The 27,667-nt window shown below is 37.3% G+C and overlaps 1 protein-coding gene across 3 annotated transcripts in view; it reads left to right on the top strand.

Annotated features, from left to right (window-relative positions):
- LOC110028346 (glutamine-dependent NAD(+) synthetase) overlaps nucleotides 1-27,667 on the top strand; it is a 73,406-nt gene that overhangs the window by 23,467 nt on the left and 22,272 nt on the right. For all 3 annotated transcript variants that reach the window (XM_020730162.1, XM_020730161.1, XM_020730163.1), the window contains exon 6: nucleotides 9,077-9,211. In XM_020730162.1, the coding sequence (XP_020585821.1) occupies nucleotides 9,077-9,211 (135 nt within the window). The remainder of the gene's footprint in view (nucleotides 1-9,076; nucleotides 9,212-27,667) is intronic.

The following is a 27,667-nucleotide window of genomic DNA, read 5'->3' as shown; positions in this document are numbered from 1 at the left end:
ATATATATATATATGTGTGTGTGTATGTATATGAATATATATGTGTTCATATATTAGGATTACATAAAATTAATATGAAAATTTAGTAATTAAATAATAAAAAGTTAATAGTTTATTAAAATAAGAAATTAATTAAAATTTATACCCTTATTTATTGCATGCTTAAATTTTAAAAGGGTCGAGGTCAAGACAAATTCAAGCACAAATCATTTGCCATCAAGATAAGTACTCGTACTTTTTATCTATAGTAATAATTTATTTAATCTCAGTTAATGACAATTGCACACGCTTTATTCTGATTGAAATATTTTTTTATCGATCATATGGTTATGAATGAATGTTGCAGCTACTTATTCTCATGTATTTGATGTATGTTTTATATAATATGTTAAATTCTATTCGGTGAACACATGAATGAATTTTTAATATTGATTGTTTGTATGTACATGACTGAGTATGATGTAGTCACTCATTGATGTTACTAGTGGTGAAACACTAAGGTACCCAAGCACGTATATGAAAAAGAATATTCATATTTGTGTCTTAATTGACAATTTTTAGACGATGTTTCTGTGACAATTGTATAGATATAAAATGATATTGATATGTTATTGATTTGGAAAAGTTCTTTGAATAATATTAAATGTTTTTCTTGATTTTTTAAAATCTTGACCGACATGTATTTTGCTTTTTTTTCTCTTGTATTATTGTGGTTGGTTAAGTGATTAATAATGAGCGTTAAAAGAGATTAAATTTATAGAAGACACGAAGAACATGTAACGATGTAATTTTAGATATATTGTTTTAATTTAATTGATCAGTGACACTTTTATTTATTACATTTTAGATGAATATAGAAAATTTGGTCCCAACCGTCCGATCATCTATTTTCGGCTTGGTTAATTCTAAGCCCCGTGCCGAGGCGTGATAGAGTTTCCCCGCCTAACTAGCATCGATATAGACTTCCTCCTTGTCTCTGATTACTTTAAAGATTAATCCATAATCAAGAGTTTTATTGAAAAACCTCAGAATTTTATACATCATTTATAAATGCTCTTCGTTGGGGCTAGTCCCGTGTTGGTTCACAATACTTATAAAATGTGCAATGTCTGACCTCGTATGTGACAAGTAAATTAGTTTTTCTACCAATCTTTGATATCTTTACTTATCCACAAAGATGTTTTCTTCTCCTCTCTTTGACTTGTTGAGATCTATTGGAGACAAACTTACATGCAATCATCCATAATTCTCTTAATAATGCCTTTCTTGAACCATGCTACCTACATACCTAAAAAACGTCTTATTATCTCTTGATCCTTGATTTCAAACTCCATGACAAGCACTTCTTTGATCTTTAGAATCTCTCTTTTGTCCATTCACTGGAAAAATCGTATCATCCACATATACTATCAGCACGATAATCTTAACTTCCTAAATGTGTTTTGTATACAAAGTTTGATCAGTTTGACTTTTTAGAATATCCATTAGATCTCATAGTTTTAACAAACTTTTCAAACTATGCTCTTAGTGATTGCATAAGCCAATAGAAAGACTTTCTCAGTTTGCATGCTAGGTGTTTGTTAGAATCATTCTCAATTTTAGTGGTTTCTCCATATACAATTTTTTAAAATTCCCATTTGGGAAGACCTTTTTAATATCATTTTGATGCAATCCTCATTTTTTATTAATTGTTAATGAAAGGAGAACTCTGATAGTGTTAAGTTGGGCAATATGCTCGAAGTCTTCTGACAGTCGATCCCATAGGTTTGAGTGAACCTTTTTGCAAAAAAGTTTAACTTTGAACCTCTAAATGTCCCCATCAGCTTTGTATTTGATGTTGACACCTATTTGCACTCAACGAGCTTCTTATGTTGAGGAATTTTTGTCCATGTACTATTAAGCTTTAGTGCTTGAATTTCCCTTTTATCTGCTTTTCTTCATTCTTGATTTTCAAGAGCTTCATGAATGGATTTTGGAATTTTCATACTATTATTGTTAGAAATAAAAGCAATGTAGGACGAGGATAGCTTCCCATAAGCTACATGCTCTTTAATTGAATTTCTAATGCGCTACATGCTCTTTAATTGAATTTCTAATGCAACATTTTTTTTTCACTAGAATCAGAAGAAGATGGAGAAGAAGATGGAGGTAACTCATGAGTACTAGATCCTTTACCCGACATTTCAAGGGAATGCGAACTCGTTATATTTTGGGCAGTTATGTACTTGCGAGTTGTCTTTCACCTGCTCAAGTTTTTTCTTCCTCGTATGCACAAAGTTCTTTATTATGGACTTTAGGCTGGGTTGATTGCATTGGTTGGACATCCTCAACCAAGATAGGATGGGTTGGTGGAGTAGGTGGTGAGGCCGTCTAGGTGTCATCAAGTGTATTACAAAATTGATGTTCATTTGCTCTCTCCCTATGAACATCAAATTTGCAGTAGTGGGATTGATCTTAAAAAAAAGGATATTCATGAAGTTGTAGTATTTTTTGGTGACAGGAGAGTAGCACATATATCTCTTTTTATTGGTGGCACGCCCAATAAAAATACAATCTATAGATCTATGGTCAAGTTGTCATTTTAGGAATAGACGTCAACAAAAACACACCCAAATATTTTAAGTGGTATAGTAGAAGAGAAAACATTTATTTAGCAATATGTACCTATCAAGACATGAAGAAGTGTTTTAAAATATTATTTTGTATTATCAGTTTTAATTATACATTGAAGGTTTGGTAGATTTGTGATGTTTTAGATTTCTCTTTCATTAGGAATACACAAGTAATTCTAGTGCGATCCTCTATAAATGAGACAAACCATCTAGTCCCACTTTGGTTTTTCAACTTTGAAGGTCCCGAAATATCACCATAGATGAAAGAACAAAGGTGTGAGGTTTTATATTGGGCCACGAGGTAACTATTTCTATTGTGTTTGACAAGTCGACAAATTTCACAATTTTAAGAACTATGATTTTTATAGATAAGCAAATGATGGTGCAACTTTGCAGCATAATTGAAATTAAGATGACCTAGACGATAATACTATAATATGACGTATTTTTTTGATGTATTTTTTTGATAGATATACTCAACAGATTCAGAAGTTTGAGTTAAAAATAGAGGTAAGATCATTTGTGTTTAGAGAGATTTTGTTTGAGCATGTATAAGTTTTAATGTATTTCAACATTGTTAATCACCTTCTCCCACTCCACAATATGAAATTCACAAGATTATACAATGAATTTAGTTTGTACATTTTATAAGGAGTAAGCTTACTGATTTAAATCAAATTGCAATCCAGCTGTGAAAGATATAAAACAACTAAACCCGAAAGAGTTTTACGTCACCTTTTCCAACAATTTTTGACTGTGGTCCATCAGTAAATCTGACCAATCTAGATATACAAGCCTCTTGATAGTTGATTAGAGTATTGATCTCCGATGATATGATCAGAGGCTTTTGAATCAATTATCCAAGTTCTAAATCTCCCATTACTGACAAGATGGAAGAAGGGTATATTACCTTGGCGAGTCACGAGGTTGCTGAACTATTATGAATCACCCACAAGGAGTTTTTTTAGTACTTCAAGTTGTTCTTTGGGGAATGGTTCATAATTAACCTCCGGAGTAAAACTTGACGTCTTCATTCTGTATTTGGTCATAAACCGTAAGTATTTAGGACGGCTGCCTCTTGTAGGATGGGATTTGGTTGCTGGTTCTTGAGGTAGAAGAAAGGTTGTTGCAAGAAAGGCGATAAAAACAACATGTGTTAAAGTTGTTGCTTCAAGATGGACTGCAGTTTCTGACGCTGCTCCTACTTCTTATTTGCTGCTGCTGCTGTTGCTGTTGCTGTTGCAAGGAGAGTAGGAGCAGAGGAATACACAGGAGGGCTGGCTGAGGTATGCTCTGTAGAGGAATGCAGCAGAATATACAGGAGATGATTCCGGTCTATCTCTGGTGTACAACAAGAAGAGTTCTACTGCTGCAGGGCAGAGGAAATTTGGCAGTGGGAGATTTCCTGAGCTGACAGATGGAGATGAGGCAGAAGGATGCAAAGTTCGAGGGATTCCAGCCTGTAGGGAAGAGCAGATACGGGCTTCAGGGCTACAGATTCGAGCCTGCCTGCAAGTTGTCAAAGGAATTTAGTAGAAATTCAGATGCCCGAGATTTGGGCCTGTAGGGGAAATTGGAATACGGCTTGCTGGTGATGCTTTCTGTCGCTGCAGCTGTTGCTGCTGCTTCAGGAAAGAAGTATCCCGATAGATGATACTAAGAAGAGTGTTCCAACTGAGATTTCTGGCCGAGTATGCCGACAGAGGTTGGTATACAATAGGGAAAACTTGTTGAAGCATTTCTGGCGGCAGAGAAATGCAAATGAGGATTTCTGCTGCACGGAAGGGTCAAGGAAGGGTGAAAGAGGCGTGAATGGAGGATTTTCGGCTGCCTTCAGGGATTCCAGCATCGGGAAAGTGGTCTACAGGGAAAAAGAGGCCTACAGGAAGGATTTCCGGCTATCCACAGGGATATCCAGCGCCAGGGAAGGGGACTGCAGGGAGAAAAGCCTTGCAGGGAGGATTTTCGGCTATCTGTAAGGATTTTCAGCACCGGGGAAGGGGACGGCAGGGAGAAAGAGGCTTGCAAAGAGGATTTTCAGCTTTGGAAGGAGGTTTAACGGTTGTGGAAGGGCACTAAAGAACAAGAATACCCCCTGATTTCCCTTAAGCCAGTTGGTGGAAGTAATTCCACCTCCTACCCATCATCTTATCAACTTCGAGGCGACTGATTTCTTCAATTTTGATTTTTCAAAGGCCCACAACTCCTATTTGCCTCTCAACAACAATGCTTTGAGGTCGTTCCAGACCTCTTTTTTACGGGCACCCCAGAAATTTCATAACAGGATGTTTTTCATTGATTAACCAAAGGGGACGAGACCCCACCATTCGTAATGCTCCCTCTCTTAGTCTTCCACTTATGGCGTTGCTCTTCCACTGGGCCAAGATGAAGATGCTCCTCCTCAAAGTGGGCAATGGAGACTCTTTCCTTGGAACTTTGAACTTCGAACTTCGAAGCTGCGATTTTAGATTGGTGGCTGATTGGCTTGGGCTTGCGGCCATTGCTGGTCTTGGGCGATCCTCCACTAGGATTGTGTAAGGGAGTGGGTTTCAGATAGGGGTGTAAACGAACCGAACACGAACGAACAAAGCTTGTGTTCGTGTTCGGTTCGTTTAAAATTTAGTTTGTTTGAAATAAGCTCATGTTCGTTTCTTAACGAACGAGCCGAACACGAACCGAACGCGAGCTGTTCGCGAACGACGAGCCAGTTTGACATCCCTAATATTAATATATAAAAATAATATTATATATTAATTATATAACTTATATTATATAAATATACAATATCTATATTAGTATATTACTACTATAGTATATTAATATATTATTATTATTATTATTTTATTATATATTATAATTTATAAAATTTAATGTTTTAAAATATAATAAATTATATATATATAATTATTTTATATTATTTTATATTTCAAACAATAACGATTCGAACACGAACGAACGCATCACTGTTCGTGTTTGGTTCGTTTAGTTCGTTTAACTAACCGAACGAAAAAAATTTGTTCGCGTTTGTCTCGTTTACTTATCGAACGAATCTAACACGAACTCATTGACGAACCGAACACGAACTGTTCGCGAACAACGAGCTTTTTTGACAGCCCTAGTTTCAGAACCCTATGATCCACCGTTGTGTCAAACTTGGGTGTGGCATCCTTCTCTAGTCTATGTTGCGCCTCGATGGTGACAGAAGAAGGTTTTTATTCTAACTGAAAACATTGTGGGTCTCATCACCTTTTTATTATTTCCAACACAAAACCTAGTCAAGGCTTCTTACACATCAAACATAAGGATTCAACATCGACGAATGCCATCATTATTAAAAAAAAATATTAAAACATGAAATCTTGACAAAATAAAAGAAAAGAGCACTGCTTGTATTTTAATCTCCATAACTCATGCATGTAGTTACCCCCAAAATTCTAGTGATACTTCTATAGTTGTAAACCCTGCGTGCAACTACTCATGTTGAAGGGAGGCAAAATGAAAGTTAAATCGTGTGACTCGCATCCTAGTGTGACTCCCTTGTTCAGTGCTCGACTACTCTTCTCTATCAAACTCTCTCAATCACTCCCACTCTAGACTCTGCCACAAGTCCACGCTTGGCTCCAACTATTGTCTCTTTTTCCTCTCGCATGCAACATTCTCCAGTGAACTCTTCTCTTTCTTAGCCTTCGCTCTTGTCTCTTAGTCTCACTCGTTTGATCTCATGAGCCCTCTGCCTACCCTCTCTCTCATCTCCTTGTCCCAAATGATACTCTGTTACCTACTTTCATTGAGGCCACCACGTGAGCCCGATAAATTTTGAGTTTAATGACCTTGTCAACTCTTTCACACACGAATGCAAGTATAATTTTTATCTTCTTTATTTTTTTTTCTTTCATTTCCCTCTCGAAATGTGCAACATAGACAAATTATGGAAGATCTTTTATCTTGGGTTTGGCATAAATTGAAGACATCTTGTTGTTGACCTTGGTATGGTTGTGTTTGAAGACCTTTCCTCAGTCATTGATCTTTGGTCGGTTATAGGTTTCTCCCTTTCTCATTGATTTTTGCTTTAGATTATGAGAGTGATTTCATTTTCACTGATGATTATATATGATTAAAATCTGGTAGTATTTTTCAAGACACTGTAGTTTTTCATGCATTCAATCTCTTTGACTTCACTGAAGCAATTGTTTTGTCCACTAACAAAGAAAATAGAAAAGAGAATTATATGGAAAAGGAATCAAATGGACGCAAATTGTTGATGATACTTGGGATTTTTGAAGTATCATTTCTCATTGGCTTAACTGAATTGAAGTCCTCCGACCATGAATAATTTATCTAATCACGTTTAAATACCACCTCTTTATTGTATGCTTTTGGTTCAATTTCTTCTCTCTCGATCTTTTATTTGAATATAGTAAGTGGGCTTTTTCTTCTTGAAGACTCTGTTTGATCGAAAATTTATTATTACCTTTTGAACCACTCTTAGATGATGGAAATCATGGTCATTTTGTTGCTATGATGTTTCTTTATGTTCATAAATTCGGTTGATGGCACGTACATTGTAGGTCCACATTGCTTATGGAATGAGGTCATAAGTCTCATCATTAAGCTGACTCCAATACTAAATCACATGCTCTATGCAAGAGATTTATAGGAGCCTGCTTGTAAGCCTTTGACCTTCTGTGCAACTCACAAATTCGGTACTAAGCTTTAGACTTTAAATATAGTTTCCAAATACTAATGCAAATCTACATTGGGCATTCTTTGACATTTGAGATTGTAATCCTCAGTGGTGCAATTTTGTTGGTGCAGATGCCACAAGCTTAAAAAAACACAAGCAAACATGTCAAAAACTCTACTTATGGGCTTTCCTCTTCCATGAGGCTTAAAATCAAGCTTATTGGTTGCCTTTTATTTAGAGGTTATAAATTTTATCAAGGAATTTTTTTTGCAATCATAGTTGTAAATCCCATCTTATAGGTGCTTTTATGGATATAATTCCCAATCCAATTAACTTTGACATGTTTAAAGTCATCAGTCTTTCCAAATTAAACAATGTATGTCTTTCTAAGATGTATGTTGAATTGAATGCGATGAACACATGTTTATGATGACTGTTTGCCCGACTGACTGTAATTGAGCAACCCTTGATGGTACTAGTGGGGAAACACTAATGTATCGGTGCACGTAAATGAAAAATGATATTGATAATGATGTGTCTTAATTAACAAAGTTTTTAGACGGTTCCCTATGACGGTTGTATGTATATGAAATTATGTTGACCCATTTGAATAACATGTCAAATATTTATATTGATTTATAAAAAAAACTTAACTGACATGCATATTGTTTCTTCTTTTCTTTGTATTGTTGTAGTTTAGAAGTATAAGTATTCACTGACTTGTTTAGTTCACAATTGTTTTAACTAAATTTTCAGATTTAATTAAATTATTAAAATATGAGCGATAGACGAGAAAATATTTATAGAAGACGCAGACAACCATCAATGAAGTAATTTTAATTTTATCGTTTTAATTTAATTTGTAGTGGCTCTTTCAGCTGTTAGATTGCAGACGAATATAGAAAATTTAACTCACACCGTTCGACCATCTGTACTCGCTTTGGTTAATTCCAAGTTCCGGGCCTAGTCGTGACAGTCAATATATAAAACACCTTTTTGAGAGAGAGGCACTTCCACTTTGATCTACTTGGGACGCTTAAGAGGGGGCAACCCATGGTTCTTAACATGACTTTTGAGATGTTATGGCTCAAAGCTTCCTGCATGGTGCATCTCTTTTTATGCTTTTTTAAAATTGCATGTTTCATATTTATCATCCATCTCATTTTCTTTATGGTCATTAAGCACATGTTAAGGTAATAGATCGGCTTTAGAGCCATTCATCATTCATTTCTCTAAAATTCTACATTTGTCTTAATTCTTGGTAAATGATTTGTGACAATTAACTATTAAGAGGTATTATTCTTTCCCGTCGATCATCATAAATTGGTTTATCCATTCTTGATATTCAGCTATCTTTTATTATGTATGTTGCTTATATTGTGTAAACCAATTTTTTTAAGGGGCATTACATATATATCACTCAATTCCTATTAACTTACATATCCAAGATCTAAATTTTTCTTCTTATATTCAGACCACCCAAAAATTTCAATGACATGAATAATGCCACTATTTTAACTTTTAAAAAATGAAATATATTTTTTAGTGCATGGGGAAGTGGTATGTATGTAAAAATTGAAGTGTTAGATATGTAAATACAAATGAATTGAGTGGTATTTATGTATATCTTTTCAATTTTTAAATTACGCTTTCTTGATAATGTTAGCATGTAGTATCACATATTCTATATTCCTCAGTTTCAACAATAATTTTGTGACTACGGAACGCTTGAACTTGTATGATATGCCTTTCAGCTGTTCATTAACATCTATTTTGACAGGTCTCGAGTTACCGTGCATCCGTTAGTAGTTTCAGAGAGTGTGCAAGTCATGAATCGAAGGTTCCAGTAGTGAAAGTACCTCGTAAACTTTGCCAGTCATTTCAACTTTGTACTTTTCCAACTCTTCCTGTGAAGGTTTGTGATTTTTTCCTGTTATTAAAGCATGTTAAAAATATATTTCCTCATGTTTACTGCATAATTTTTTTGAAACATGGACCACCTCTACTGTTTTTTAAATTGTTTATTTACTGTTTTTTGCTTGCTTTATAGAATTTCCCTGTTTTTTGCTTGCTTTATAGAATTTCCTGATTGGGATTTGTTCAAAATTGGGATCCAGTATGCTGGTGTTAATTATTGATTTGGAAGATTTACATAGATACTATTCAATTCCTATGTATTTTGATATGTAGCATCTAAACTTCAATTTTTACATAGTACTACCTTTCCCATGCATGAGAACGTTATTTCGCTATTTAAAAGTTAAACATGTATGTGATATGAAAGATTTGGGTTGTATAAACACAAACTTTAGGTGTTAGATATGTAACTCATAGGAATTGGGTGCTATGTATTTAAATGTCCCTATTGATTTTTATTTTACTCCAAATAAGTGAATTGTGTTTTTTTTTTCTGGCTGATAATGTACTTGTTTGCATACATAATATGTAATCTGCTGCGTCTTACAAAATGATTCATATAACTCCATCCAGCTGAGGGTGAACTTAACCTTCTCCAAATTTGAATTACAATGCTAAATCATCCTAGTCATGCTCGACACTGTTGCCATTTTTTCTTCATTGTTTTTGTGGAATTTAGGAGGAATATTTTTAGAGGAAAATATCCATTAAACCAATGCAAGCAAATAACAAATGTATGTACAACTCAGAATAACTCTCATACAATTGGAGGTTAATTCAAATAATCATGATAAGAATGAAATAACTAAAAATGCAATGGAAATTAAGGGAGATTAATTTATCCACCTAAAATGTAGCAGTGGACCCAAGGTTTCTTAAACCATGGGTGGGCCCATGTGGTCTATGGTTATATGCATATCAACGCTCCCCCTCAAGATGGGTTGTATGTGTCATGCATCCCAAATTTGGTGTTGAGATCAGTAACGGGATGCCAAGGAAGAGCCTTGGTAAACATGCGAACAATCTGATGATAAGTTGGGATATAGCTTAGTTGAACAACCCCTTTATTGAACATATCAAAGATAAAGTGTCTGTCAATCTCTATATGTTTTGTTCAAATATGATGTTTCAAATTCTTTGAAATACTAATGGTTAATTGACTGTCAATGAACATCTTAATAATGGTTTTTTTCATGTGTAATTCCACCAATAATTTTCTTAGCCACATCCTTCCACAAATTTCTAGGGTCAGGGCATGATATTCAGATTCTGCACTACTTCTTGCCACCACCACATACTGTTGACCTCATTTTTGGTGAGGTTTCTTCTTCTTCTTAGAGCCTAGGGTCTAGACTTAGGACTTTCTGTTGGACTCTCTTAGAGGACTAGTTTGGGACCCGCACCAACTAGAAATTCGAGCCACTCCTTGACTCCTTGCGGTTTCATATGGGTGGTTCTAAATCCTCAACGTTTGATTGAGTCGATTAAAACCAACGTAACGAAACTCAAGTCGAGTACCCGTAGGATCTAAAACCATAGAAAACTCATTGTGACTTTCGCGCGCTTTCACGATGTGCGAAAACCATAATTCACGCACTCGATGCACATTAATATCGAAGTTTACGTCATATGCACCTGTACAAGGGCTTCACAATCGATCAAACTTAAATCAGTCACCCAAACAATCGATCACGAGCTAAAATTTAAAGAAAATTAAATTTGACATTTTTTCGATTCGACAGTCGATGAAGTCTTCCGGATAACCCCGGATGATGAAATGGACTGCGCGGGTGCGTCCTAGACGTCGAATTTAGCTAGAGAGGACACCCATTTGGATATGGTTTGGTGCACGAGCGGAAAGTGCGCGAATCGAAGGTTTTTTTTTTTAATATTGAATATTATGAAAATTAAAAAAAAAAGAGATTTCTTTTTTCCTAAATCTCTAAAGTCCCTCACACGATTGAAAGCCCCCAGCCTCCCGATGCTTCGCCTCTTCTTCCCAATCGCGAGCCAAGTCGTGCTTTAGCTCTTCTTTCTCTTGGTTAGTTCAAGGCCCTCTCCTCTTGGTGATGACTTAAACCCGAGCGGGAATCCTAGCTGCGCTCTTCTCCCTCTCCCACACGTGACAGAGTTGACCCCGTTGTCCCTGTCCGAGGACCTTGTCCCGAAGCTGACGCCTGTTCCATCTTCCCCTCGACAGGCTGCAGGCTTCCTACTCGGGTAAGAGTCGATGCCGTGGATTTGTCTCCCGAAGCATTAGGCTGGCAATCCTCTTTCTTCCCGATGCTTCTCTCGCTGCCACCTTGCTCGTCACGTGACCTGTCACTCTTTGGTTGCCTCACCTCCGGTAAGTAAAGGGCATTTCTCCTCCTCCCCTTAGGCTATAATAGGCCTTCTGGGAGGGATGTTTAGGGTTGTTGCATCTTTGGCTGCTGGTTTCCCCTGTTTAGTTCATTTTGTGTGTGTTTGAGGTTGCTTGGAGGTGCTAAGGGTTTGTTACTGGATTTTTACTGGTCTTGTGCATTTGTTGTGGTATTCTTGGAGCTTTCGGGTTAGGAGTCTTGTGCTTTTGCATCAGGATAAGGTCTCCCTCCTCTCCTCCTTTCTTCAGTTGAGCCACGAAGTGCTTTTGATAAACTTTTGTTTTGTTCTCTGTGCTTGATTTAACATCAAGGGATTTACATCCCCCAGCATTCGCATACTTGATGTATGGGCCCTTGTTTTGTTCAGGCTAATGTTTTTTGTGGTATTTCTTTATCTGCATGCTGATCCTCAGCCTTACCAGAGAGTCTTGCTCTCTTTTAGCCTACATACTACTTGTGGCTCTGCTAGACACTTCACTGATGTAACTCGATCCCTTAACTTCACTGTTTGAAGGACTGTAATTCCTCTATGATTCATGATATTATGTGTCGTTTGAGCTTTTCCTTTATGGTAGAACTTCTTGTGGGATTTTGAGGAAAGATATTCACAGTGGATTTAACTTTAACTTAAACAGAGCATATCTGTTCCAAATTTAAAGGTTTCATTCGTAGGTGAAGCCTTGCAATTACTTTGTCCAATTCTAGAGGAGGAAATGGAACCTGATAGCCACACTTGTAACATTCTCATTAATGAAATGTTTAAAATGGGAGAAATAAGATTTGCCACATCAATTTTGAGACAAATGATTTGCTTAGAATATAGTGGGGAACACCATGCCAATAAACCTATGTTGGTAGAGTTAAGATGCTTGTCTGAATTCAGCCAAATTATCTATGTGGAAGCATTTCTGCTGTAGCAAATAAATGTGCAAATATTCATATATTTCGAAGTTGTCCTGGTTCCAAAATATTCATGGCTGTTCACTGACCCATGTCTCAACTCTCTTACTGCTCCAAAATTGATTTTTGTATATGCACCATACAACTGCACTCAATTCTTATATGTTTACCTATTCACCATCCCACATATTTACCATCTGTTTCTTATATGTTTACATTTATAGCACCTAAATTGCTGGCTTTTGCATTCATGCCACCCAAATTGTTAAGAATTATGCGGCATGTGTATAAATACTTTCAACTTATTTCCCTGCTGCCCTTAACCCTAATCTGCTGGTTGGTGTCTTCTTGTGTTCTTTTGGGATTTGCCTCCCTGCTATCCTTACCCGAAACTTGCTGGTTGGGCATTCTTTGTGTCGATTTGGGTGGTTTCCCTGCTGCCCTTACCTGAAACCTGCAGTTTGGGCATTCTTTGTGTTGATTTTGGGTGGTGCCTTTGCTGCTCTTACCCGAAATGGTTGGGCTCTTTGGTGTTGATTTGGTGGTCCCCTTTGCTGCCCTCGTCCCAAATCTGCTGATTTTAAAGTGGGATTAAATGCTTTAATCTTTGTGGTGTTGAAGAATTCGAGTGCCCTTTTCGAGAATTGGTTCGCTTGATGTTTGGAAGGAGTTTCAATGCCCAGCTCTTGGGCTGAATTGACTGCAATACGAAGCCCTTTTAATATTTGTTGGGGGAAGTCTAGTTGTACTTTGGGCCCCTTTTGAAGTGCGGATTTTGGGCATGTTTTTGATCCAATTGGGTGCAGCTTGGAGTCTTTTAAGATGTGCCTTTTGGAGATGTTTTGGGTTAACATTTGGAGCCTTTCAATGCATTTTTTTTGGATTCTTACATTGGAGGTTTGAAAAAAAGTTGGCTATCGATAAATGTGCCCATTTTGTCGGCTATTTGAGGTGTTATATTGGGTGAATATTTGAGGCTAACCCTCCCGCCGTTTTGGCCTCTTCTTTATACTATTTTTGGAGGTGGGTTAACCTTCTTCCTTTTTTCCATTTATTTCTTTTTAGGTTCTCTTTCCTTGCTTCTTAGTTTGGTTTAGGTGCTTATGTCTGAAATATAAGCGCACATATATAGCTGTGACTATATATGAACCATCAAACAAGGTCATAAGTTGGACAATTTTTGGGGTTCAAAGGCCTTGATGATAAAGACATCCGGTGGTAGAGTGGAATAATATCGCATCCTATGACATCAGGACTCGCCCCAGGTACTTGGTGAAAATGTACGATGACAATATTATTCACTGACACTAGACTAGCGATGACCTTTGACTTCTTAAGCTGCTGGAAGTTCTAGTTCGACAGTGTGATCGATTTGTGGACAATCAATTTTTTTCTAGAAATACAACGATCAGAACATATACGCTATTTACAAAATATTTTGACTACTAAAAGCATGTATAAATTTTGCTCATATGCGTGAAGCCTATATGCATGCCATAATATAAACTTTAAGTAATACAATCTGATTGTCCACTTGGCAATTACCTGTACTGAGCTAAGGATTCCGCTTCTAAGATTGTATTGTTGGAAATTTCTAATTAAATGTCGGGTTCTTACATATAAATGACCGATGATTGCCTTCGAAGTCCCTTGAGAATAACTAAAATCTGAGCCTACTCCGACCCGAATGCTTACGGTTTTCTTTCTTTTCTCGGATTTTTCGTACGTTTCATACAGTTTTATTCGAGTCTTTGTAGATCACTTTTGATTTCCTTCAGATTTTCTTCGTATTTCTAACGATTTTCTTCGAGTTACCATGTGTCATTTGTGGCTTTCCTCGAGATTTTAAGATGTTGTTTTTGCTATTCATTCCTATTTGTATAAATTCATGCTTGCCACCTGTTAAATTTTCCATTAAACTCGTTTACTTTCACCAACGACACCGACCCAATTTACAGTAGTAGCAAATCCGTCAGGTATACAAATTTGTTTTATATTTACAGTATTTTACTTTCTTTACTGCACATTTTACTATCTTTCTTTACTTACCTTTCTCTTTTATCGCATTTTACTGCATATACATATAGTTTATGCTTGCAATGTTACTGTTTATTGTATACTGCGCTTCGTAGTATATTTTCTTTTTATTATTCATGTTGCTTCCATAGACTTGCAAGGGCCTTTAGTATAGGGGATAGTAGGACACCCGATTTAGGAGGCACTCTATAGCAAGTCACTGACCTAAGAACAATATATTTATCCACACCAAAACCCCGAACCTATGATCGATACGTTAAGGAGCTTGGAGTAGCCTTTCCAGGAAGCGAAATGTGGAAGCAAGCGGACGGAGGGCGACGATCGAGATCGCAACAACAAAGTGAAGGATGATCCTCAGTTGGAATTTTCATAGAAAAATAACAAATCCATAGGACTTCGAGGTTGTTTGCTTAGTGCGACATAATTTCTCACTTCTGTTTTAGGCCTTTACGCCACTCTATTGTGCATTATAAGTTCTAATTCTCTTTAGGATTCCTAGGTTGTCGTTCGGTACGACGTAATTCCTTCTATCTTCTTATGCCATTTGCACGATTGGGTATAATGCAAATATAAGTCATAAATCCTAAAATAAATTGACATGATTGAAATACTAAATAATTTCATTTCAAAGACACAAAGCCAAATACCAGGATAGTTGGGAAATCACCGGGGTTTTCCTCGGATCAGTGACATCCCCTACTTTTCGTTCCTTTGGACTCTTAAAATAACTGTTTCTATTTTGAGCTCTTCCTTTTTGATTTTCTTATATTCAACTTTAGGAACCTAAATTTTGAAATCTTGAAAACAGAATCACTAATCTTAATCGAGTCTTCTTAGATGATTTCAGTTGCCTAAGATTTAATTAACTATAAGAGTTTGCCTCTATAGGGAACTTAAGAACCCAGATGAATATAAACCCTATTTAACCTCTCATGTTAAATATGAGAACTCATAGGCTTATAAAAAAAGTTTTGCAGACTAAACAAACGTCATAAACTCTTTAGTTTAGGTGGTTAAGCCTACTAACAAATGATATGTTTATCCTTCAGGATAGTGTACTATTTGTGGTATCACACTCAACCATCTAGACTATCAAATATGTGAGTTCCATTCGGTCTCACTTTTCTAAATTTAAATATTATCATTTTTTTTAAATTATAGTCATATATAAATTAAATTGAAACTTTAATTTTCAAAGTTAAAATACCATTTTATAAAGTTATAATCACATATATATTCATAATTAAATTAAATTAAATTTTGTGGTATCACACTCAACCATCTAGACTATCAAATATGTGAGTTCCATTCGGTCTCACTTTTCTAAATTTAAATATTATCATTTTTTTTAAATTATAGTTATATATAAATTAAATTGAAACTTTAATTTTCAAAGTTAAAATACCATTTTATAAAGTTATAATCACATATATATCCATAATTAAATTAAATCCTAAAATAAAGAATCCACGATACTTTATTTGATCGACACATACTTTTTATTTTTCCAATTATCCAGGTTATCCTACACAAATGAACAGTAATCAATGATAGATTTTCCATCAGTCAATTTTTTTTGGTCAACCAGCATCAACGTAGATTTCAATATTCTGCTTCTAAATTTTCTTAAATATCAATTCACATGCTAGAGTCATCTCTAGGCACCTCAGGATTTGAAAGTCTGCTTCTAAATAATTTTCATTTGGATCATTCATATGTTGGCTCATTACACCCATAGAAAAAGTAACGTATGTGACCGGTAATAAGTTTCCCTATAATTTTTTGATACATTTCTTTTTCAACTGGGGTGTTATCATCTTCTTTTGATGTTTGTTCATTGTGATCCATAGAAGTATCTGTTAGTTTGCACCCCAACATTCTTGTCTTCTTTAATAAGAGGATATATTTTCTGTGGAAAATGATAATATGCCTTCTCTGGATCTATAGCTACTTCCAATCTCGAGAATTTTTTTAAAATTCGAAGATCTTTGATTTCAGATTCAAAAGTCATTTTTTTTTATTGTTTTAAGTTTTTTTACGTCATTGTTTGCTAGAATAATTCATCTACATATACCATAAAGATGACTATCCTTCATTCTTGATTTGATTTTATAAATAAAGTGAGATCAATCTGACACTGTTAGTACTCATTGACAGGAATAGTCTTGGTAACCTTTCAAATCATGATCTGGGGGATTATTTCAATTTATACAATGACTTCTGATTATTTATATTGCTTTTTAATACTATAGATATCTTCATATGCACTTTTTCCTCAAGATCCCTATTATGTTATGTATTTTTGATGTCTAATTGATGTCAAGGCCAGTATTGGTTAACAACCAATGACAATAATACTCTTTTTGTGTTGAGTTTTGCCACTGGTGCAAATGTCTCATCGTAGTCGATCCCATAGGATTAAATGAACATTTTTGCTACAAGTCTAGCCTTGAACCTTTCTATGCTCCCATCTATTTTTATTTAACATTGAATACCAATTTGCACCCTATAATTTTTTTATTAGGTGGCAAAATATTTATGATCTAGGTACTAATCTTTTCAAGGATAATAATCTCTTCTTCTATAGTTTTTTTTTTTTTTTCAAGCAGGAATAAGATAAGACCTCTTGGGTTGAATTTGGGATCGACACATTATCCAGTTCTAAACAAAGATTTTTTAGAGGATTATAATTTATCATTGGTCACAAATTCTTCTATCGGGCGCTTTGTGCATCTTATGCTCTTTATTCCTCTTGGATCTTATGATGCGTTGGCCCATCCTCTGTGTGAATATTGGGGTTTGTGGAGTTGGTTTTGATGATTTGCATTCCTGATTTTGTATATTGTCTCTTACGTGCTCATTAGGTTTTTCCTTTCTGGTATACACACAGAGTTTTTGGTTCTTGGTAGGTGTGGGATTTAGTGTAATAGGTTCATTTTCAGATTGATTTGTGATAGTGAGGACGAGTGGGCTTATCAGGGATATTAGAAAGGTGAGCTTGAAGATCTCGAATGGTTCTTTAAATCTGATATGTATTCTCCCCCTAAATGCTAGATTTTGGGTAATATGGTTTATTTTCAAAGAAGGTGACATTCATGGAATAGTAGAGTTTTTGTGTTTCTAGAGACTAGCATTTATACTCATTTTTGTTCAAAGAGTAATCCACAAAGATACATTTAATTAACTTGGGATCAAGTTTGGTCTGATATGGTTGATGTCAATTAACAAAAACTATACAACTAAAAATTTTTAGTGGTTGTTTAGAGGTGAATGACTAACTATGGGGGTAAGATTTTATGAGGGTTATAAGATATTTGTGAAAGTTTAGCACTCTGTTGGGCATCTTATTTATGAGATAAGTGGATATGAGAATTACATCTCTCCAGAAATATTTGACAGTGAATAGAATTGAACGAGACCTCGAGGAGATGTCTATTTTTTCTCTCAGCCACATCATTTTGTTGGGGTGTTAACACAAGTGCTTATCTTAATGTTGCTATTTTTGGATAGACAAGGGCCGAAATGAAGTTGTACTAGTCTTCTGCATTATCAGTTTTGAGAATAAGGATTTTGCCCTAAAATTTGGGTGAGGATCATGCCGTGGACGGTTTCAAATATGTTGACAGTTTCAATTTTTTTTTTCATGAGAAAGTTTCAAGTAGTTCTGGTGTGATCATCAATGAATATAATAAAACCACCGATACCGGAGAACCTAAAATCCGATATAAAATTAGATTTCATTATTAAAATATAATGGGGTTACAATCAAGACTCAGAATAGAAAAGAAAACACAACAATACCCGAATATTCGACTAGGGTTGGATAGGAGAATCTGTGGACAAGCAGTGAGAAGGGATTGAGATAGTGGCAATAGACTGGATGGGTGTAGAAAGGCATTTCAATGGTAACAAGCAGTGGTAGGGGGGTTGCGGTTGCAACTGGAGTTACATAGGAGTTGTGGTCTGACAGGAAATCAGGGAAGGTGGCTTGCGACACAGTAGGGGGTTTGCGGCTCAACGTGAAGGTTGGAGGGTGGCTAACGACACAACAGGATGGCAGGAGGATGGCTAACACCCAGTAAGGGGAATAAGGAATGATGTACATAACCTTGGGATGAGTTACAGCCGGAGCACCTTCTCGTCGTCGGATACAACTTTAGAAGGAAAATGGGGACATCAGATGATGTCCTGAAAAATTTCTTAAAGCCAAAAAACTAACTCTAAACAGAAAATAACAAGTAGGAGTTGCAACTGCAACTGGAGATAGATAAGAGGAGTTGTGGCTCAATAGGAAAACAGGGGAGGTGGCTTGCGACATAGTAGGAGGGATGGAACTAATGGCACTAAACGAAGGGGGGAGTGGGTTTTGCAGCTCAACAGGAAGGTTGGAGGATGGCTAGCGGCACAACAGGATGGTGGGAGGATGGCTAGCGGTCAATGAGGGGAATAAGGAAGGATATACACCAACTCAGAACGAGTTATAACCGAAGCACATTCTCTTCGTCAGATACAACCTTATAAGAGAAAAAATGATGCAGGAGGCCGTCCTCACAAAATTCTTAAAGCCAAAAAATCTAGCCCTAAATAGAAAATAACAAATATATATAGTAGATAACTAGGAGCACTTAGGCGACAACCCTGAACCAAGCAATTGGCCCGGCTGGCGCCCCTTGCCTTCCTTCTTGACCCTGTCCCACCTTCTCGGTTGGTTCAACCATCGCTTCTGAAGAGCCCTCGCCTTAGTCTCTCGGGATTGGGTGAGCTTTGACTTTATTTGTCAAAGCTTCGGGTTTTTTGTCTACTACCTTAAAACACTTCTGGATCCAACTAACGACTGCACTGACTCGCGAAGTACTTGAGGAGCCTTCCACATTTGCGAGCAGCGATCCATATCTGTTCGATCTTCTAGGAACTCACTATTGAAAAAAACTGAGTTTGTGTGTCGCACATAAACTGTTGAATCCTTCCAAAGTAATCTAAAGCATGCTCACCCTAATCTAAAGTTAGGGTAGCCTCAATCTCTTTGAAAGTGGTGGCCATGACGGTGAGGTATTGATCTTGATATCCTGAAATGCTCTCCATCATGACTGTCCCCTATCTGACATCGGTGTTTGAGTCTTATCTTCCTCTGCCACCAAAACTGGTCTCACCGACGCTGCTCTACTGGCAAAGGCTCCTTTTATTTTGGGTTTCGCAAAAGGGAGAAGGACAATGTGCTTTCTCTCCTTGGTGAAAGAATAGATGTTTCTAAATCCGTCGTACTAAGCCCTATGGTCAAAATGCCACAATCTCCCCAGTAAAAGGTGGCAGGCATCCATATGGACCTTGTCGCACCACACCTTATCCTGCAGTTGGCTTTCAATCGAAAACTCCTCTAGGCACCTACGGTCAATGCTGACCTTGTTTTTCTTCTTCAACCACATCAGAGAGTATGACTGAGAATGCCCCCGAGTCATGAGGCCCAATTTCTCCACAATCTGCATAGTGCTACGTTCTTGCTTCTCCCTCCATCGACGATGATACCGCATATCATTCTGTTCACAGTGCAACGAGTGTAGAGTATGTTATGACGAAGCTACTGCGGATTCCTCTTATCCTCAGTTTGTAGGACTTATCGAACCATGAGTATCTCTCCTTCATCTGGCGGGAGATGATACACCTCAACATGTTCTTCAGCTGTCTCTCCATTGCTAACCTCCTCCACCGCGTCTTGCTTGATAAAAAAATATAACTTGACTTGTCGGGCAGCTGGAGTCGATGTGCCCAAATCCATAGCATCTAAAACATTTTTTAGGTGGGGATTACTGTAGGCATGCTACTTTTCTTGCGCTTCTCACTTAGGGTGGTTATGCTTTTTCAAAACCAGTTTTCTCAACTCCCTTAGGCGTGCTTCTGCTAATGTCTCCAACTGTGAGTGGCCGCCTGAATGGTGTTAGTTACCTGTTTTGTTTCTGTTGTTTCTCCACTCTCAGAGTTAATGTCTAGATATCTCCCAGTGACCAATAAGGCTGCAACTGTACAACGTTTCTGATATCGGGCCAGATATTGGGCTATAGAAAGTTTCACTGGCTCAACCAACTTACACTGCATCTACAGTTGGTCAAATTGCACTGTGAACTCCTTCACTAATAGGTCTCTCTGCTGTAACTGGTGGAGTTTCGGAAATATATCATGACGGTAATGGGGAGGTATGTATTTTCTATGCATATCTTTCCTCACCTTCTTCCGCTTTTTAATCTTCTCATTGCTCTCTCTTTCTCTTCCTCTGCAAGCTTTTCCACCACAAGGAGGCACTCTTCTTCTATTTGATGGCAGCTAGTTTCACCCGTTTATCATTTGGCACTTCTTTATATTTGAAGATTCATTCAACTAATTGCGACCATTCGATAAACTCGTCTGGATCCATTCCTTCATGAAACTCCAATAGATCCAATTTGATACCGAAATTCCTGTGTCCATATGTGGCCTACTCTCTCAGCCTCATCTGATACTGAATTTCGAAGCGTCAGGACTCGTTCGTCATCACTGACGTCTTCTCTATGGAACAAATTTTGATCACCCTTTCTCCTCTTCGACTTTCTTGATCACAATTGAGGGTAATTTCTTCCTAAATTTCATCATCAATCTCCGCAAACCTCTGTAGAAGCTAATAAATCTCTCGTTGTATCTCGTCCCTGGGTAGGTTCCGACATGTATCTCTTTGGCAGTATAATTAGGTTTTGGGGATTAGAAGAGGTGGTTTAGGGTAAGAAAGAAAATTTTTGGTGGTGACAGTGGTTTGGGTAAAGTGGATGCTAGGAAACCTTAGGATAGGACTAGGTTTAGACTAGCTCTAATTCCAATTGTTACCGCAGTTAATCCAAAATATTATAGAAAAGCAAATTTCTTTGTTAAAAAATAACAGGGGTACAATCACAGCTCAAAATAGAAAACACAACAACAACACAATATCCCGCTTGGCTGGTTAAGACAACCCGTGGACAACGATGAGATGGGATTGTGATAGGAGACGTCCAATTGGATGGACATAGAAATGGGTTTTGGTGGTAGCAGGAAGTGGTAGGGTATTGCGGCTGCAACTGGAGATAGATATGAGTTGTTGCCCGACAGGAAAGCGAGGGAGGTGGCTTACGACACAGTAGGAGGGCTGGAGCGTGACTAGGCACAGCAGGAAGATGAGAGAGGGTTTTGCGACCCAACAGGAAGGTTGGTGGCTGACTAACGGCACAACATGAAGGGGGGAGAGGGTTTTGCTGCTCAATAGGAAGGCTGGATGGTGGCTAGCGACATGGCAGGAAGGTTGGAGGATGACTAATAGCATTTAAGTGGAATAAGAAAGGATACACGCCATCTCGATACGAGTTACAACTGGAGCACCTTCTCGCTGTCAGATATAACCTTAGAAAAGAAAAGGAGATGCCTAAGGCTATCTTGACCCCATATTTTTCATAGTTTAAATGAAAGAGCGCTTTACATCAAATCCTGTATCTATCCCGAGGGATAAACACAAGACTTGAGGATGAGACTCGATCAGATAAACTAAAATATATATGACGTCCGTTTGGTCTGCGAAACCGTTTTATTTGCCGACAAATTCCCTTTTTTAATATGAAAAATTAAATAGGGTTTATTTTAAGCTGGGTTCGAAAAAACTTCCTATAAGGGCAAACCCCTATAGTTAATTACATCTTAAATGATCGAAATCACTTAAAAATACTCTCGATAAAAATCAGGAAAAATTATCTTCAAGGACTTCAAAAGGATAGGACTTTTCAACGAAATCGGACAAAGAAATGTGCAAAAGGGAATTGTTCAAACTTGAGACATTTATTAGAGGATCCAAAGGGAAAAGAATTAGGGGATGCCACGGATCTGATGTCACATATCCAGAGGAGATTCTTGGTGACTTCCCAGTCTACCCTATAGTTTGGCTTCAGTTTCGAGGAGGAATATTTAAATGTTTTATCCTGTCAGTATTATTTAATTAGGGCTTACATTCATGTGCTCCTGTGAAATGATCATACAAATAGCCTGGAAGATGTGAGGATTTATATCGTAACGAACGACAACCTCGGAATCCTAAAACGAGTTAGGGCTTAGATCGTATAGTAGAGCTACACAAATGCCTAAATGCCTAACGAAAAGGAACGAAAAGGTTGAGGATTTATGTTGCACTGGGCGAACAACCTCGAAATCCTATAGATTATTGTTTTAATTCTAGGAAAGGAATAGTTTAGCTGGGGAAGACATGTTCAGCTGTTGAAGATGGTTGTGCTGCCCACCACGCTAACTCGAAGCTCCTTGTCGTGACGAGTTTAAACTTTCTAGTTATGATGTCGAATCAAACGACCCTATAGTAATAGTCCTCTAAACATCCTAGAGTTTCATGGGGCATGCTTAAGGCTATGTAATATAAAATGTGCAATATAGGGCAAGCAGTAGAAAACACAAAGCAAGTATAGTAGAAGGAACAATATAACATGCCATACATGACAATAGCAGGTATAGTAAAAGGAACAATATAACATGTTTTACAGAGTGGTGGCAAGTACAGTAAAAGGAACAATATAACATGTTTTACAGAGCAATAGCAGGTAGAAACAAGAATAATATAACATGCTGTACAGAACAATAGCAGGTAGGAACAGTAATAGAATAACATGCTGTACAGGGCAGTAACAGGTATAAACATGAATAGCATAATATTCTATAAATGTAAAATGAACCTGTATGCCTGTGGGATCCACTGTTTCTTAAACATGGCAAGCTGAAATGTATTGCAAAAAAGCGAAGCCTGGAAGAAAAACCATCTAGGAAATCCGAAGAAGAGCGTAACGACTCATGACCGAGTTGTTTTGTTTTTTTCTTTTTTAACGAGAAAAGACTCAAGTAAAAATCCTCAAAAAAAATCTCGGAGAAATCTTGAAGAAAAGAAAAGAAGCACAGGTGCTTTGTCCAAAGCTTCGATAAAACAAAAAGTTCAGGTAAGGGGGACCGCAAACACTTGTGTAGGGCTAGACTCAGATATATATATATATACGAGGGTCCACGAAGGCTGCTCGGATTAAAGGACCCCGCCACTCGTCTAGAAGTGTGTCTTGAATCTCACCTAGAGGGCTACTTCCTAGCCTAAACAGGTATTCGTCAGGTGATTCGTCAGGTGAACAATCGATTTTAAAAATGTATTTTAAAATTTATGTTTTTGACATGCACATAGGTCTTAAAAAAAAGATATTATCAAATTTTATTTTATAGAAAAATATATTTTTTATTATTTTTTAAATTCTATATATATATATATATATATATATATATATATTAAATAGGTTTTAACAATTTTTAATGTCCACAAGTCGATTATGCTGTCGGGCGTGAGACTGCCAATTACCTAAGGAGGTTCGAGCCAACTCCCGCTAGACTTATGTCGGTGAAGGATATCGTTATCCTATTGTTCATAAAAAACCTGAATCTTGATGTTATAGGATAGGGCATCTTTCTGCTCTATCTTCAGTGTGCCTTTATCATCACCACCCTACGCCAGCCCCAAAACAAAACCGAACTGCTTGCGACATTGCTTGATGATTTCACGTATAGCAAAAAGTTATATGTGGACACTTATGCGTCGGACATAAGCATCGAAAATCGAACCAAGAAGCAAAGAAAGAAAAGAACAAAAATAGGGTGAGAGAGAGGAGATACTGATCCATCTAAAACACCGAAAAAGAGAATGAGTCAGCTCTCAAAAACTCCTATCGAAAAGACCTGAAAAAGTGGGGCCCGAGATTTTTCCTAATAAACATAAAATACCACTTTGCGCTGATTTTTCAAACCCCAAAGACGTAGGATTAATCAAGTCAACCAATTGCTCTCCCAAATAAAGCTTGCAAATCTTCCCAAAATCCCAAAGTTGATATCAAAATCTTCCAACCTTCGAATTAATCAATAGCCTCATATATCAAATAAACATAGAATCTTCCCATAAAACCAAATAAATGCTCATGACCGGGGTCAATACAAAGAGATGAACAACAGGTAAGACTCTCGGCCAGGGCAAAAAGGAAAGGGGGAAGCTATTAAAGCTCACAGCTAAGGGCCAACACCAAAGGCCACCCAAAGTACAAGGAAGACTCACGACTAAAGCAACCCAAGGCACAAGTAAGGCTCACGGCTAAAGCAACCCAAGGCCAAAAGAGGTTCACGGCTAAAGACAGCAAGGGACAGCTGCTAAAGCTCACGACCAAAGGCAACCCAAGGTACAAGTAAGACTCACGAGCTCAGGTAAGGCTCACGGCACAAGTAAGGCTCACGGCTAAAGCAACCCAAGGCCAAAAGAGGTTCACGGCTAAAGACAGCAAGGGACAGCTGCTAAAGCTCACGACCAAAGGCAACCCAAGGTACAAGTAAGACTCACGACTAAAGCAACCCAAGGCACAAGTAAGGCTCACGACTAAAGCAACCCAAGTCAACTATATGAATATATTTGATATACATAGGAGAGTGAATGGACAAACCCTCACAAAGCCTCCAAACCGACTCCGAAGCATTGTAAGTGAGGCCCACAGCCAAGACCAAGTGACATACGCAAGAGAGTGTAAAATACCCTCATTCTCTTTGGAATGACATACTTACTCTCCCATGCTCATACAAGCAGTTTATGCCCGAACAAGAGAAGCTAAAGCCAGGTCCTTAAAGTTCCAATAAGAAGCTTAAATGTGTTAAGATAATACTTTTAACCAAAGCAAAATCTTCCAAATCTTCCCAACACCCAAATCTTCCCAAAATAAGGAACCGAGCCACCAAAGCAAAAAAGGAAGAACCCCTAATAGGCAAGAACCGAGATCCAACACAAAACCAAAGCCGAACCAAATTTTTTACCAAATTCCGGACTAGTTAAAGACCAAACCGAGCCAAGCAATGCCAAAACCCGAATCCAACAAGGGTCGAAAACCAAGTTGCAATTGAGACCTCCAATACTAAGCCACAATAAAAGTTAGAACAATATTCTCATGCTTTTAAGACATCTCAAAATAGAACTACCACATGCTTTGAATGAAAGCGTATGAAAGCTTCACAGTACACATACTAACATGCTCATGAGAAGGGTCAATTATTTCAAAACCACCCCCTTAATTACTTCCAACATAAGTATGCCTTGGGGGATAGAAAACATGCTATGACTTTAGTGCTTTAGATAAACAAAGTAAAAGAAAGGACTAATAGCATGCCAAATCTAACTTCTAGCATATATGCATATATTTTTTTTTTATCTTTCACATGCTTTAAGTGATAAACATTTCCAAATACAAGCATAGTGGCAACTAAAGTGCTAAATCATACCCTGAAATCATCATCAAAGACTCGGCAAGGTTAAAACCGAGAGCCAATAAAGCACAGAGAAAGTGAGGGGGAGGGAAATACACACCCTCAAGCTTTTAAATGTCATTTCCACATAATAAGTGTATAAAAAGTAAGTTAGAACATGTTTAGGAATGAGGTAAATAGTAACCTCCCTATCCTAGCATGCCAACAGGGCTTGACAGAGAACAGAGATGAGCACACATAAAGCACAGGGGCTCGGTAAAGAGCAGGGCCGTGTCGGTCAACTTTTTTCAATATATAGATTTGAAAATATGAAAATAATTTTTGAAATTTATTTTAATATAATAGATATTTAATATAATAATTTAAGTATAAAAGATATATAGTTTGAGTTTTAAAAATAGTATGTTTTAATTTTTGAAAAATGAGACCAAATGGATCTCATTAGTCTGATAGTTTGCATAATAGTGCCCGATACCGCTAATACTACACCCTCCCGAGAGATAAGTGTAGACCTCAGCGATAGACTCAATCCTGCAAACTAAGAGATTTGTGACATCCGTTTGGTCTGCGAACCTTTTATATATGACCGACAAATTCCCCTATTTAATACAAAGATTAAATAGGGTTTATTTTACCTGGGTTCCAAGTTCCCTATAGAGGCAAGCCCCTATAGTTAATTACATCCCAAATGACGGGAGTCACTTGAGAAAACTCTCGATAATGATCAATGGTTCTAGTCGTCAAGAATTCAAAGTTTAGGTTTTTAAGGTAGGACGTAGAAAAAAGGCAAGTGAGAGTGGCTCAAATAGGAACAGTTATTTCAGGAGTCCAAATAAAAGAAAAGGTATGGGATGTCATAGATCCTGAGGAGAATCCCAGTGACTTCCCAAACTATCCTACTGTGTGGTTGCATTTTTTTAGAGATTATGTTATTTGAATGTTCAATCCTGCCAATTTTATTATTTGGGACTTATATTTGCATAATATCCGATTATGCAAATCACCCACAGAGAAAGGAGGGTTTACGTCGTACCACACAACAACCTCGGAACCTAAAGCGAGTTAGGACTTATGCTGCACAACCTGGTTGTGCAGGGGCCTAAAAGAGGGTGAGGATTTACGTCGCTCTAGGCGAGCTACCTCGAAGTCCTATGGGTTGTTATTATACTAGGAAGAGATAATGCTGAAGAAGATCTTCTTGTTGCTCGCTCCAAGCTCCTCGTCCTGCTGCCCACAAAGTTGGTTCCAAGCTCCTGTCGTCGCGATGGCTCCAGAGTTTAAGTGTTTGGGATTTGGTGATTTGTGCTTCTCAGTTTTGGTGTAGTGTTTGGTTTTGTTTTGTTTCCGTTTTGGTTTCAGTACCGGTTTTGCATGCAGAATAAGTAGATCGCAGGTAAGTAAAATGTACTAGAAATGTAAAATGCAATAAAGTAAAATGCGGTAGATAAACTGTAAAAGCGTGCCTGGGCATCTGCTACTGTTGTGTTATTAATGTTGCGAGCATAACATTATTTGCAGGAGATTTTAATAAACTTGCTAGAAAATTAAATAAAGCAAGAAAACCCAGCATGAAAGCCATAAAAACGAGTAGTAAAAAAAATCACAAGCAAAAGAAACGCATAACCACATATAAAAGATCAGGATTGGGTATAAGACATTGGTAAAAGTGGGGGCTCAGAGCTGGGCTGTGTGCTTCCCGTTCTTGAACAGGAGTTACCAACTCGACAATCTACAGGAGGTAGTTCTTAACCTCAATCCAAGTGACTAGACGTGGACCTTTATAAATTTTCAGAGAAAGATTTTCATGCAAAAGTTATTATTTAAGTCTTTTT

The sequence above is a fragment of the Phalaenopsis equestris genome, unplaced genomic scaffold (assembly GCF_001263595.1).
Source record: "Phalaenopsis equestris unplaced genomic scaffold, ASM126359v1 Scaffold000511, whole genome shotgun sequence".
Classification (NCBI taxonomy): domain Eukaryota; kingdom Viridiplantae; phylum Streptophyta; class Magnoliopsida; order Asparagales; family Orchidaceae; genus Phalaenopsis; species Phalaenopsis equestris.
This window is presented reverse-complemented; position numbering and strand designations above follow the sequence as displayed.